Raw genomic sequence first — 15632 nt, forward strand, 5'->3', positions numbered from 1 at the left:
TTTGTAAAATGCATTGGAGAAGGAAATGGTAAATCACTCCAGTATCTTTGCCAAGAAAATCCAAATGGAGGTCAAGAAGACTTGAACACTATTAAAATGACTCAGCAACTATATGGCATGAGTTAGTAACCATGTGCCAATCATTAAAGGGAACTAATGACTTCTCCAGGTTGAGGTTAATGTGACATGATCTAAAACCTGGTTAATGATAGGAGACTAATCCTAGTTTCTTCACTCCCAAATTATTATTTCATATAGTTGACAAAAATCTCCCGAATATACCGGCATAACTATGTTACTCCCTCTGAACCTGTCACTCCTCTACTCACAAGGCTATTGTCTGACAAAATCTTTACTTTAGAACTAGAAGAGATTTTAGAGGACACAGAGTCCAGTCCTCTCATTTTAAAGAAGAAGAAATTATGGCCTAGAGAAATTAAACGACATGCCTAAGGTCACACAGGTAGAAAAATCCAATATGTGGAAACCCTGTGTCTTTCCTTTATACTAAATTATCTTCCCCACAAATGTCTTTTCCTGTCATTCAGGATCTTCTACAAACTGTCTCTGCCCTAATTTTTTTTTTGCCTTATTTCCCTCTTCTCCCCTTTACCTCTTCCTCTATGTATTTGTATACACTCAATATTGTACAATACAATTATTTGATTTTTTTGTTCACCAATTTCTTTCATACCATGAAAGTGATCTCTTCAACTTCATAAACATCATAAGACTATAGCACTTCAAGATTCTTCTTTACTCCAGATTCATTTATGTATATTTTATCCTGCCTCCTCCCCAAAGTAGTTAACAATCCTCAGAGTGGAGACTATTATTCTTCATCATCTTATCTTCAGTGTTTATTTAACACAGTTTGGAGCATGAACTTGGTGCATCCTCAGGAAGCTGTAACTTCCCTCTTACCAAAGGTCTGCAAACAAAGGTTGTGTGACCATTTCTTGGGGTTACTGTAGAAGGGAATTTCAATTTTAATGCATTATACTAGATGGTCTTTGGAGTCCTTTCACATTCTGAGTACACAATTTACAAGTAGCCACAATGAAAAAATACTTCAAATCACTAATTGAGAAATGCAAAAGAAGGCAACTTTAAGATTCTACCGCATACCCTGCTGAACAGCAAAACTGACCAAAAAAGAAAATTAGAGGCTGGAATGGGGGGGAGGGGAAACAGGAAATAGATACATTCATATACTCTTGGTAGACCTGTTAATGGATCCAATAATTCTGAAAATAATTTGGAATTGGGTTAAAAGGTTATTAAGATATGCTTGCCCTTTGACCCAGTAAATATTACTAGGAGGGAAAGATTTCAAAGAAAGAGGGAAAATATTTATAGTAGCTTTTTTGTAATGGTAAAGAATTGGAAATTAAGGTGGTAGTCATTAATTGTTGGAGGACTAAACAAATTTTGGTATATTAATAGAGTACTATTGTTGTAGAAGAAATCATGAAGAGGGTGGTTTCAGAGCAACTTGGGAACATATGATGTGAACAGAACAAGGAGAACAATTATATTATAATAATGTAAAGAGGAACAATTCAGACCTCTGATCAAAAAGATCATTCCAGCAGACCAGAGAAGAATCCTGGCCACCTTCATGACAATAAGATGTTGTATAAATATGTAGAATAAAGAGCCACATGGAAATGTGTTTTTCTTGATTTTGCTTATTGATATAAGGGTTCCTTCCTGCTTCCCTTTGCTCTTTTCTCTTCTTTCTTCATTATTTTTTTTTTTTCAGTGAATAGGAGGGGAAAGTACTTTTGACAACTGAAAGACGATTTTCAGTTGAAGATGTTGATTCTGCTCCATGAATATTTGTATTAGGCAGGTTAGAGGGATGCTGGCTTTGACAGTTACTGGAATAAACTGGAATCAATTTCTGGGGCTCAGGGGAGGCACTTTAGTACAACTGGGCGTGTAACTTTATCTGAAGCATAAACAGAACTCTATCCATTTCCTATTTCCTTGCTCTACCTCACTATCTCCATATGCCAGGAAATATGTCAGGATGAGTTTCCTCCTTTCCAAGCACGGTGGGGAATTCAGCAGCTAATCATTTCTTATTTGTGATGGGAAATCCTATCTTTTTAAAACGACTTTGAAAGTTGTCTCTTCCAGAGACAGACACAAATGCTTTTCTCAAAGCAGTCCGGAGATTACTGTTATTCAGCCGTCAATAATTTGCACCTTTGTGGCCTAGAGAGCATTGCCCCTTAACTGGCCTCCTTGGTGCGGTAGGAGGCGGAGTTGGCGTGTTTTTTTCTTGCAGTTCATCCACGTTCTCCATTGGGTAAAGCCCTATGGGCCCAGAATATAAGAGAACACATCAGCTGTCCCTCAGTCCAGTGCTGAAGCAAAAAGTCGCCGCTTTTAAAAACCGACCAATAGTAGCAGTTCCTCAGTCAAAGCTACGGGTGACAGAAGGGAAGAAAGACAGTTTTAAAAGGTAACCGGTGCAATATTGAAAAAATGTTTATCTGAGTATGTTTGGGAGAGGAGAATATACTCATAAGTTTGTTTCTGAGTGTGTCCGCTCACCGACACTTGACTTTATATTAAATAAATGGAACAAGGGGGGAAGGGAACCCACTTGTCTCTTTCTGGGGAAGGAATCTCACAAGTCTCTCTCTCTCTTTTTTTTTTTTTTTCAATAGGAACATTTCCAAACTCCTCTCCCTATCTTAGACCCCGGGAAATGCGACTTTTAGAGAAACTCCGAGATTCCACGGGGGCGAGCACGGCCGTGGAGCCCGAGAAGGCAGCTATGGCTCTCATGTCCAAGAGCCCGGCGGGCTCTCCTTTCTGCAACGTGCTCACTCCAGGGCGCATCCCGGCTTTCTGCATCCCACCCCGGCTACCTCCCCACACCACTCCTGCCTTCCAGCCCCTTGGAGCTTCTGCCTCCACTCCTCGACGTTGCACAGTGGAGCCCGATATGTGGCCTCACAGTCGGAACTTAAGCTGCAGAGCCGGGGAGGAGGGGCTGCGGCCAGGCGTAGTGGGAGCCCGGGAGGACCCGGACCTCACGGACTGGGACCCGCGCTCGCAGGCCGCGCTCTCGCTGCAGCACCTGCCGCGCCGGCCCACCTCGTACGGCTTCTGCGCGCTGCTGGAGAGCCCCAACACCCGCCGGAAGGAGTCCCTTTTCCTTGGGGGCTCTGCAGCCGCTGCCGCCCTTCTTCTGCAGCCCCCGCGCCCGCGGGCTCACACCTACTGCGGCGGCGGCGGCGGCGGCGGTGGCGGCACCTGCAACCCACGAGGGCGGAGGGGCGCCCTAGTCGGGCCCGACAGCGCCTCCTCTTCCTCTTCTTCTGTTAGCTCGTCCCCCTGCGCTTCCCCGCGGCCCCGAGACGCTCCCGCCCCGCGTTCCCGGAGCCGCCGGCGCTGCCGCCGCCTCCTCCGCGCCCCCGAGGGGCTCCTGGGCCGGGCGCTGCGAGCCGGGGGGAGCCGCGTTCTGGCCCGAGCCCGCTCCGTCTCCAGCGCGGAGGACGACGACGAGGACTCCGATGCCGCGCCGGACGCAGGCCGCGTCTCCAACTCCGCGGGGCCGGGGGCTCCGTCCTCCCCGCCGCCCCCCTCCGCTCTGGGCCCACCGCGGGAGCGCCCGGAGGCCGAGAGCACCGTGACCCTGGGCCACCACGGCGGCGCCCTGCACTTGGCCACCCAGTACTGTCCGGCGTCCCGGCGGCTGCGCATCCGCCTGCTCCGAGCCGAGGGGCTGTACAGCGGCACGGCCGAGCCGGGGGCCATCGGCTGCAGGGTCAGCGTCACCTTGGTGCCCCCGGGGAAGCCGCGCAAGCAGCGCAGCGCCGTGATCCGGCGGAGCCCAAACCCAGTGTTTAACGAGGACTTCTTCTTCGACGGACTGTCCGAGGAGGACCTGCGCCGCACGGCGGTGAGGGTCAAGGCCGAGAACAAGGGCCGGGGCCTGGAGCGGGACCGGCTGCTAGGCCGGGCAGAGCTGGAGCTCAGCTCCATCCTTCTCTGACCTGGCCCAGCTTCACCCCTCCACCCCTCCACCCCTCCACCCCTCCTGGTGCTTTCTCTTCATCCGGGGAGGCCCGGACCCGGCAGCTATTTTATAAAAAGAAATAAAGTTTTATTTATTTTTACCCAAATATTTGTGGGGTTTTTTTTTGTTTTTGTTTTTTTTTCTTCTAATTTAGAATTTAGTGTTAGAAACATGTCTCAAATAGACTATCGCATTAACAGGGGGAAAAGTCATTCAACTGATTTCTACATAATCAATGCCCAGTGTTCTAAACTACTTCAATTTTCAAACAGGAAAGAATTGGTCTTAGATGGAGTACTGCGTGATGAGGGTGGGAGGAAACAATATTTCATATGTCTAGATAGTGACTGACCCCTTCTTCCCCCTTTGTAATAGAAATTGTGTGTCTGTCAATACACATAGTAAAAGATATTCATTCTGAATCAAATTTTGCAAACATCACAACTTACAATAAGAAGTGTGAAATGTGATGGGACAAATTGGAACTCCAGCCTGCCTGGTACTCCAGAACAATGTGATGAAGATGAGATTGCTTGCAGCTGCTTAAGGCTCAATGAATAGATAGATATTGACAGAAGGAAAGAGATTAACAGGTGAAAAAAATCTCTTTCTACCCATGTGACCTTGGCAAGTCACTTGACCTCTCTGGGCCTTCGTTTTCTCTAAAATAAGGGAATCTGCCTACATGCCCTCTGTTTTTTTTTTTTTTTTTCTGTTTTGTTTTGTTTTGTTTTTTGTTTTTTGTTTTCCCAGCCCTACATCTAAGTCTTTCAGGCTCAGGATACAAAAACATTTTTCAATGCAGGAAAGCAGGATGAAATAAATAGCTCAGCTGGAATGTGTAATAATGAAGAATAATGGGGAATGAGATTGGGAAATGAGATTAGGAAATGAGATTGGAGGATTATAAACTCCATTTAAGCAATAGGAAGGTCTTGAGGCTTTTGAATAGGAGGTACATGATCAGAACTGGAAATTTAAAGTATTTGCAAACCTGGACAAAGATGAAGGCAGAGGCTGGAGGCAGAGAGACCAATTAGGAGGCTGTTGCAGTAGTCCTGGGTGGAGCTGTGAAGTTTGGACCAAAGTGTTTAAAAGTATGAACTAAGAGAAGGAAAGGCAAGATACTATAGAGATAGTATAGATTAACTTGGTAATTAACTTTTTGATAGGGACATCTTTTGCTTTTTCTTTATTTTTCTAGGGCTAACCACAGTTCCTATGGTAAGTGCTTAATAAAGGCTTCTTGGCTGATTGGCTGTAAGGAGTTGGGAAGAGCCAAAGATGATCACCTCGGAGGAAGATCATAACATTAATGGACATAGGAAGATTATGTAGGTGTAGGGGGAATATGATTATTTCATTCTGGGATTTGTTGATTCTGAGGAATGTTGAAACATTCAGGTCAAGATGGTTACTAGGCAGTTGGAGAGATAAAATTGAAGATAAAAGAAGAAATCTGGGTAACATTTGGTATTTATTTGCCTACTTCTATGGCTCCCTGCCACGTTGATATTTCTCCCCATTTCCATTCGACTGCCAGTTCTTTGTTAGTTGTCAACTGTTCTTCCTTGGAGTCCCCATAGATATTAGTGATGCAGTGTCCTTCATTACAGGCCTCTAACCAGGCTCACTGATATTTGATTCCTTCCTTCCAGGGGCATGTGTTTGCAGTGGCCTTTAACACAGATCTCTTTCCAGGTCTGTATGCTTCTAGTAACTCTGCCCCATCTCTATTTGCTATTACCCACAGATCCAAATAGTGCTGCTTTGTGAGGCTTCTTTTTTTGTAGGAGGAAGGTAGAGAGGCCTATCAGTGCTTCATGACATCATAGTCTTCAATTTCTTCATCTCATTACCTTTATTCTTTAAACATTTAATAAGATTCTAACATGAGCAACATCTTCCCTTAGAGAGTATGTATCATCAGAAGGTAGATATTGGGAAAAGACACAAAAATGAATAATGTTAATTCATATTCATATAGCACCTTAAGGTTTGCAAAACACTTTAATGCATTTAATTCTTATAGAAACCTGATAAGGTAGGTGATATTCTCATTTTCCAGATAAGAAAATTAAAGCTCTGAGAAATTAAATCACTGTGTGAGACAGTTAAGTGTCCAATGAAGAGAGCTTAGTCTGAGCTCCTATCCAGCCTCTTTCCAGGTGTGTAATCCTGGATAGATGTTACATAATTTCTGTTTGCTTCAGTGTCCTCAACTGTAAAGTGGGGGCCATATTAACACCTACCTTCCTTGAGTTGTTTGAAGATCAAATGAGAAAATGTGTTTTTTAAAACAATAATAACCATTTATTTTTCAAAATACATGCAAAAATAGTTTTCAACATTTACCCTTGCAAAACCTTTGAGTTCCAAATTTCTCCTTCCCTCCTAAACAGTAAGCAATTCAATATAGAGTAAACATGTGCAATTCTTGTAAACAGATTTCTACAGTTATCATGCTGCACAAGAGATAAGATCAAAAGGGGAAAAATTAGAGGAAAAAAAGCAAGAGAACAAATGACAAAAAAGGTGAAAATGCTATGTTATGATCCACACTCAGTTCCCACAGTCATCTCTCTGGGTGTAGATGGCTCTGTCCATCACAAGTCTATTGGAATTGGCCTGAATCACCTCATTGTTAAAAAGAGCTGGGTCCATCAGAGTTGATCATCACATAATCTTGCTGTTGCTGTGTACAATGTTCTCCTTGTTCTACTCACTTTACTTAGTATCAGTTCAAGTCAGGCTCTCCAGACTCCAGACATACAGTAATTTGAAATCATCTTGCTGGTCAGTTCTTACAGAACAACAATATTCCATAACATTCATATACCATAACTTATTTAGCCATTCTCCAATTGATGAGCATCCACTCAGTTTCCAGTTCTTTGCCACTACAGGTTGCATTTTAATGATCTCTTTGAGATACAGACCCAGTAGAAAGAAACACTAGTGAATTAAAGGATATGCAGCTTGATAATCCTTTGAGCAGAGTTCCAAATTGCTCTCCAGAATGGGTGGATCAGCTCACAACTCCACCAGGAATGTATTTAGTGCCTCAGTCTTCCCACATCCTCTACAACAATTATCCTTATCTGAGAAAACATATCAAGTACTTAGCACAGTTGCTGGCACAGAGTAAATGCTTATTAAATTCTTGTTTTCTTCCCCTTTCCTAGGATCAAATAGCTAAGTAAGTTTCTGGGGACGAATTTGAACCCAGGTTTTCCTGATTCCAAAATGAGTTCTACCCACATATACCATGGGCAATAAGATAATAATTATGTGTGTGAACATATTAATAGAAATATAATAGAAAATTAGAATATAATGGAAGCTAGGATATAAGTGCATAAAAGGAATAGAAAGTGGTTTTTTTTAACCATTAATTGGCTAATTCAACCTCATACATGGAACTACTCTGGACTTTTTATTTGTCCTGATAGTGAGGCAGACTAAGGATACTAGAATTTTATTATAAACATTAAGATAATCTTCCATCAAAGTTATCTGACTGGAGCAAAAGATTCAGGATTTGTGGTTTGGGCTTCTTGCAATGTAAGATAATGCTCTTACATGTAAGATATATAAGAATATTATTAAAAAAAAAAAAAAAGAGCCAATGTGACTACCCAATACCTTCTCACCTACTTCAAATCCAGGTAATTAGTCAGATAAGTCAAATGATATTCAAAGAATTGCCTAGTTCAATCTTATCATTGTGTGGTTGAGAACAATGACACTTAATGAAGTAAAATCATTTATCTAATTAGTTATTTAAAGAGACAGAACTAGAAACCCTGTGGATCAACATCCAACTTTATACTAAACCACACTGTCTCAGACTTAAGACCATCATTTACAGATTTCAGTTTCGTACTATTGTTTTCATAGTGGCAAGTGGGTAGAGAGTGGGGTTTCATTTGCCAGAGTGATTTGCATGTCTCAGGATTTGGGTGCTGATCTATGTTTTCTGGGAATGGAGGTACTCTCTCCATTCTGCTACTGATCGTCTTTGTTAAACTCATCTACAAAACAGCTGAAGAAAGAATCAGCTAATCTTTTGAACCCAGGTTAGGTCTGTAAATTTACATTATCAAAATCCTAATCTGATTGCTCCTATTTCAGACTAGTTTGGTATTGGTGAGGAAGAGAGGGAAAATGAAGTTTGTAGCAATGAAAAACCTGAATTATTTAATATTTTGGAGAAAATACATTTCTACTTATGTTACTACATAATTACCAACACAAATAATTAATAATTAACACAAATCATTATTTACAAAGATATACAATAATTTGAACCAAACTAACAAAGCATTGACTAATAGAGACACTAGGGGATCAACTTTAATGAACAGATGAGACTAATATATAAATAGAACTTTATGTAATGTACTTTTATTAAATAGCAATCTTTATAGTATTGACTTCTTTAGCAAATCTTTTCTTCAGAAGTTGAGTCTTTACCTTCTAAGAGGATAAAGGGCCATGAATTTTGTGTTTTATGATTATGGGTATTTAAGGGGAACAGAGTGAGATATTCTGAAATAGAATCTGAAACATTGGGGATCTAATGCTAGGGGAAGTTAGGGGTGAAAAATCTGTATAGATTAAGATAAGAAAGGATTGTGAAGGGAAAACATAAGGTGTTGGTGAAAGAGACTTTATTTCCCACAGTTTATGCCTGAGACAATATCCTCATATGATGAAAGTTTGCCAGCCACATTTCTTCCTTACTCAGCCAAGTCTGTGCTACTGTGGGCCCAGAAGCATAAACAGGACAGAGGTGAACTTTAGCCCAGTTCCCATCTGAAAAATAACAAGTTCTGAATCAGTGGAGTACATGCTAACAGTGTTTTATTTAAAATGAAAATGTTAATCACTGGGACTTAATGTTCCAAAAGACTTCATTTTTTAAAAATGAAAACAAGCTTCTGTTTTCTTTCTTCACCTGCCTAATAGATTCTCCTGGAAAGCTTTTGGAAACTTCCTTAGGAAGGGAGCTCAGAGCTCATCTAGTTCAACCCTTTCATTTTGAAGATTAAGAGGCTGAGGCTTGAAAAGGTTAAATGACTTTTTCAAAGTTACATAAGAAGTTGCAGAGCCCAGGCTTGAATTTAAGTCCTTTGGCTCCAAGGAACAGCTAGATTATACACTGCTAAACCTAAAGCTAGGGAGGCCTGAGGGCCGAACTGGCCTCAGTACTGAGTGACCCCAAACAAGTCATTTAGATTCTGCTAACCTCAGTTTCCTCATCTGTAAAATGAGCTGGAGAAGGAAATAGTGAACCACTCCAATGTCTTTGCCAAGAAAACCCCAAATAGGGTCACAAAGAGTCAACCACAATTGAACAACAGCCACCTCTGGCTCCAAATACTTCCAGCATGCTTTCTGTTGTGCTGAAGACAATCTTAGAAAAATTCATTTTCATTCAAGACATAATTATTGAACAACTTGCTTCATATAGAGCATTGTACTAGTGTGGGGACCAAAAGAGATGTTGGCTTATAAGTTAGGAGGAGGAATATAACAATTACCTCAGTAATTGTACTAGAAAGCAGAATAGGAGTGCTGTGAGAGCAGTACAAAGAACCATAAACTTTCAAATGAGAGAGAGATCATATCTCATTAAAGGAAGAATAGGGGTGAAGGGAAATCAGGAAAAACTTCCCAGAAGAAATGATATGTGAGCTGCATCTTGCAGGAGTGGTATAGTTTTAAAAGATGGAAATGCCGTGAGCAAAGCATTCTGGAATAAGCTCTTCTAAAAGAGTCATAAATAAAAAAGAATTGTCTTTGTGAACTTTGAGATGAGCTAGGGTTTGAAACTATTTCTCCTTTTTTTCTCTCTAAAAAAATTGCAAGTTTTCTGTGTTGAAATCAAATGAGATAGTAAAGTACTTAGTATAGGACCTAGCACATATATACATGTTAGTTGGTATTGTGAGACGCAGGGAGGTGTGACTTGTTCAAGATCACATAAGCAAGCAGGAAGAGCTGGGTTTTGAGCTGGAAATCTTTCACTCCAAATCCAGTGTTTTCTGTTCATTATATCTGCAATGTCTCATTCATCGAATGCTTTTGTTTGTATAAATGACAGAATAGAGGAATTAAGGGATATACCCAAGTTATTAGATGGCTGAACAGCTGTTTGAACTCAGATGTTCTGATTACAAATACAATTTGAACATCAGTGAAGTTAAGTTTGAAAGGCAATGACTGAGGCCAGTTTAAAGAGATCAGGTGGGCAAATCCTAAATTACTCAGATTGTTGTCTGGAACTAGAATTCCCATTTTCTTTTAAAAAAAATGTTTATTTTATAGTATTTTATTTTTCTAATTATATTCATTTTTGTAAGATTTTTGAGTTCCAGATTTTTTCTGATTTTTTTTCTTCCTTCCTTCCTTCTTTTTCTTCTTCCCGAGACTGCAAGCAATCTGATATAGGTTATGTTTATACAATAATTTAAATTATATTTCCATATTATTCATGTGGTGGAAGAAAAATCAGAACAAAAGGGAAAAATCACAGGAAAGAAACAGCAACAAACAAAAAGAGGTGAAATAAATTGTTTTGATTTTCCTTCAGTCTCCATAGTTCTCTGTTCTGGATATGCATGGCACTTTCCATCCCAAGTTTATTGGAATTACCTTGGATCACCGAGAAAAGCTAAGCCTATCATAGTTAATCATCATACAATCTTGCTATTACTATGTATAATGTAGAATTCCCATTTTCTTTTCACCATTGTGACAGTTGTAGGATGATGTGTGAACAGCAAATTGAGAGAAACATACACTAAGCCAGACCAGAGAAACTTTGGTTAGCTAATTAGAACCAATGACTTTGTGGGTGCTACATGGAAATTTTTCATCATGGGTGTTCTCAATAATCTTCCATACTGCCATTGATATTTCTATATACTATTCTTTTACCTTGCAAATAAACTCTAGACAATAATGTCTATTGTCAATGTCAATGATTGTGTGATGGTAGGAGTAATTCATTTCAGCAACTGTTTCTTCAAAATCTACCTTGTAACAAGCACTACATTAGTCACTGGGTATAGAAATGCAAAAATTAAATGATTCTTGCCCTCAAGGTACATTCTATCAAGGAAGACAACATATACACAGAAAAAAATAAATACAAAATACATTAAAAGTCAATACATAGTAATTTTTGGAGTACAAGAGCTAACAACTATGAATCTTCTAAGAAAAGGCAAATCTTGTAGGAAATGGCACTTGATCTGAGGCATGGAGGAAGTTAGAGGTTCTAAGAGACACACAGTGAAGAGGGAGGGCATTCCAGGTATTGGAAGTCATGTATAGTGTGCCCAAGGCCTATAGAGATAGGTTGGAGCCAGAAAATGAAGAATTTTAAATATCCATTAAAAAGTTTACATTTTACCCTGGAGCCAGGAAAAAGGCACTAAAATTTCTTGAGAATGGGAGTAACACACACACACACACACACACACACACACACACACACACACACACACACACACACACAATGGTAGCTTTCTCTAGGACAGGGTGGGGAGAGAAGAAAAAAAGTACACAGCAGAGAACAAAAGAAAACAGAAGGAAGTATGGAAAAGCAGGGAAACTTTAAAAATTATGTGGTAATTTGTTACATAATTTTTCCAAAAAAAAAAAATAGTGTGAAATAGAAATTCATGGTTTTATATTGAATCCTCTTTTTGTGTTGGGCTGTATACATGGGGATGTTCTTTTTTTTGGGGGGGAGCCTTTTTGTATTTAAGGTCAAAATGACTGAAATTTAAATAAAAGGGTGGATGTAGCATATTCAGATGAGTGGTTTAAGACTTTCACTCCTGGCAGTTATGTGAAAGGTCAGACAGAGAAGAGACCAATTAGAAAGAAACATGATTACCAAAACAGAAAGCTTTTATAATAGTCCACATGAGAGGTGATGAGGACCTCAACTTGGCTTGTTGTTTTATAAGTAGAGGGAAAGGAATAGTTTGAGGAAATATTAAGATAGAACTTTCAAGATTTGGCAATTAATTAGACATAAGGAAGGTGTGAGTAAAGAAGAGGTGATGAGAAAAATGGTGATAAGTGAAATGGAGAATAAGTATTCAAATCAGGTGACAAGATAGAGTAGCAGTGAAAAAGGAAGAAAACATGTAAGCCATTAGGAACATGGTACATCTCTAGGGTAAGGAATCAAGCAATTTCAGGGACAAGAAAGTGCCTTAATTTGACTTTTAAAATCACTGAAGTTTAGATTGTGGTGAATCAGAAAGCTGCCAAAGAGAAGTATCCCTTAAACCAGTTCCAAGAAGGAGCATTTATGTGAACTAGCAAGGTTCAAGGCAGGAACTTCTAGTTGAACAAAGGGACTAAATTGTTGTATCAGACTAGCTCCCTGGAGGATCTCAGGACCAGCCTAAGTCCTTGGTCTTAGAAGAGGAGTGAAGAGGCGGGTCTCACATAGTCCATTTATTCCAAATTCTCTCTGTATTATATACCCTAATACCCTTATATAACCAAAGCAATGAATGTGCTAACTATACACTGCCACATAAACAATGTTCTGTTGTATGTTGTTTACTACCTGGTATCACTCTGCTTCAATCACAACATAGATTATCACCATCCCCTGACTTCTCAGGAAGGCCAAGAGCCCTCAGGGGAGATGGGGAGCTGAATCAGACATTTTTAGCAGGTTCCCTCTGGGCTGAAGGGTCTTATATCTCACTCAGAGTTTCCCCATTTGTAAGGGCCCTTTAAAGGGGCGGACACAGTGCATCGGGATTGAGGCCCAGAAGTAATTTCTGTGGATATTAGGACTGCCCTTGGGCGGGATCCTGGCCATATTGAGATAGTTTTGTAATGGGTGACTCTCTCGCTGATTGGCTGTGTGTGTGACCTCACAGGCCCTATATAAGCCCACTGCAGGCAGCAACCGCCCTCTTTAACCTCCTGCTGTTCACCCTGGCTCCTAGCCTGGGTGGCCAAGCCAAGATGGGTAGCCGAAAGAGGTAAGGATTTTGGTAGTGAACACATGGGTCTTCTGACCAGGTGTTCACTCGGGAACCAACAAGTCAGGGCATCAGTTAGGGCATTATGTGAGTAGGTATAATAAAGGCTTTTAAGATTACATGTGGTTGTTCTTGAGTGCGCTACCGGTTATTAAGCTACAGATTCAAGAGATTGTGGCCAGAGACCTTAGAAGGCCTCAGAGGAGGCGAGCCGGGTAGAGCTCACACTGCAAAGGACAGTGGTCAAAGGTGCTCTGGTGGGTCTAGGACAGACTAGTAATTGTAACTGCCAGGAGAGCACGTTACACCCATTGACTGTGAGGAATCACACAGGTAAGTTGTAATATCACACAGGCAAGTAGTAATATAACAAACAATATGAATAAATAAGATACTATAAAAGATTTTCATGAATCCCAGAAAGAAGGTATAAAAAGTAACTATTGCTGGAACTCTGTCTTCCCAGAAATCAGCTGGAGTCAGGCTAATCAAAAGTCTTTATTCTTGGTCTCGTGAGGTCGATATTAGAGGATTAGATCTAGTAATCTCCACACTACCTTCCTCTGTCTCTACCTCCATGAGAATGCCTCAATTTCCTCCTCTTACTCCACCCACACACATCACTTCCCCTTCTTTGTCCCACCAATCAAGTCAGCACAGAATAGTTGGGGAGGGTCAACCTTCAAACATGTTAATAGAGAATTGTCCGATTGGTAATTAGTCTCACATGCTCCATTATCCAAGCATTTGCTCAGTTCTAGCCCTTTACAAACTATAAATTCACAATCACACATATACCTCCTTTAGCAGTCAACAGATAGTCCAAAGCCAATCTATTGTCTATCACTTCATGTGTCAGGAAATCCAATGATTCCCACAGGTTTTGAAGTCCTGCATGAGTCTGATTAACAATTATGTTTGAGGCTCATGAGTCAATTTCCAAACACATAGAGTGGTAATAAGGGGAAATTTTATATCTTCAGAGGCTTACTTGAATAAAATAGAGAAAGAGAAGATCAATAAATTGGGCTTGCAACTTAAAAAGCTAGAAAAAAGACCAAATTAAAACCCCCCAATCAAATACTGAAGTTGAAATTCTAAAATTAAAAGGAGAAATTAATAATATAGAGAGTAAAAAAAATTGAATTAATAAATAAAACTAAGAGTTGGTTTTATGAAAAAACCAATAAAATGGATAAACCTTTGGTAAATCTGATTAGAAAAAGGAAAGAGGAAAATCAAATTGTTAGTCTTAAAAATGAAAAGGGAGAACTCGCCACTAATGAAGAGGAAATTTGAGAAATAATTAGGAGTTACATTGTCCAACTTTATGCCAATAAATTTTATAACCTAAGTTAAATGGTTGACTACCTCCAAAAATATAGGCTTCCCAGATTAACAAAGAAGGAAATAAATTGCTTAAATAGTTCCATTTCAGAAAAAAAGAAATAGAACAAGCTATTAATCAACTCCCTAAGAAAAAATCCCCAGGACCAGGTGGATTTACATGTGAATTCTGCCAATCATTTAAAGAAAATTAACTCCAATGCTATATAAACTATTTGAAAAAATAGCGAATGAAGGAGTCCTACCAAATTCTTTTTATGATACAGACATGGTACTGATACCTAAACAGGGAGGGTGAAAACAGAAGGAAAATTACCGACCAATCTCCCAATGAATATTGATGCTAAAATCTTAAATAAAATATTAGCAAAAAGACTATAGAAAATCACCCCCAGGTTAATACACTATGACCAAGTAAGATTTATACCAGGTATGCAGGGCTGGTTCAATATTAGGAAAACTATTAGTATAATTGACCATATCAATAACTAAATTAACAAAAAACATATGATTATTTCAATAGATGCAGAAAAAGCATTTGATAAAATCCAACATCCATTCCTATTAAAAACGCTTGAGAGTATAGAAATAAATGGACTTTTCCTTAAAATAATAAGTAGCATCTATTTAAAACCATTAGTAAGCATCATATGTAATGAAATAAGTTTTCCCACTATCACCATTACTATTCAACATTGCATTAGACATGCTAGCTTTGTTAATAAGATTTGAGAAAGATTAAAGGAATTAGAGTATGTAATGAGGAAACCAAATTATCACTCTTTGTTTAGAGAACACCAGAGATTCTACTAAAAAGCTATTAGAAATAATCCAAAGCTTTAGCAAAGTTTCAGGATGCAAAATAAACCCACATAAGTCATCAACTTTCTTATATATCACTAACAAAATCCAACAGACTTAAAAAGAGAAATTGCATTTAAAGTAATTACTGATACTATAAAATATTTGGAAATCTATCTGCCAAGGGAAAATCAGGAAGTATATGAGCAAAACTACACACAATAAAGTCAGATCTAATCTAATGGAAAAAATATTAAATGCTCTTGGATAGGGCAAGCAAATATAATAAAGATGACAATACTACCTAAACTACTCTATTTATTTAGCACTATGCCAATCAGACTCCCAAAAAACTATTTTAATGACCTAGAAAAAAATTACAACAAAGTTCATATGGAAAAACAAAAGGTCAAGAATTT

At 39.4% G+C, this 15632-nt stretch overlaps 1 protein-coding gene across 1 annotated transcript; it reads left to right on the forward strand.

Annotated features, from left to right (window-relative positions):
- Positions 1-2206: 2206 nt before the first annotated feature.
- On the forward strand, positions 2207-4139 carry LOC141558143 (C2 calcium-dependent domain-containing protein 4A-like). The gene is made up of 2 exons (XM_074294923.1): positions 2207-2473; positions 2682-4139. The coding sequence occupies exon 2, from the start codon at positions 2723-2725 to the stop codon at positions 4013-4015; it is 1293 nt and encodes a 430-aa protein (XP_074151024.1). The 5' UTR covers positions 2207-2473; positions 2682-2722; the 3' UTR covers positions 4016-4139.
- The last annotated feature ends 11493 nt before the right edge of the window (positions 4140-15632 follow it).

The sequence above is a fragment of the Sminthopsis crassicaudata genome, chromosome 2, assembly GCF_048593235.1.
Source record: "Sminthopsis crassicaudata isolate SCR6 chromosome 2, ASM4859323v1, whole genome shotgun sequence".
Taxonomy (NCBI): Eukaryota; Metazoa; Chordata; class Mammalia; order Dasyuromorphia; family Dasyuridae; genus Sminthopsis; species Sminthopsis crassicaudata.

Bases quoted from the DNA above. Each gene is read 5' to 3' on its own strand.
- LOC141558143 (XM_074294923.1), top strand. From the start codon at position 2,723: ATGCGACTTTTAGAGAAACTCCGAGATTCCACGGGGGCGAGCACGGCC.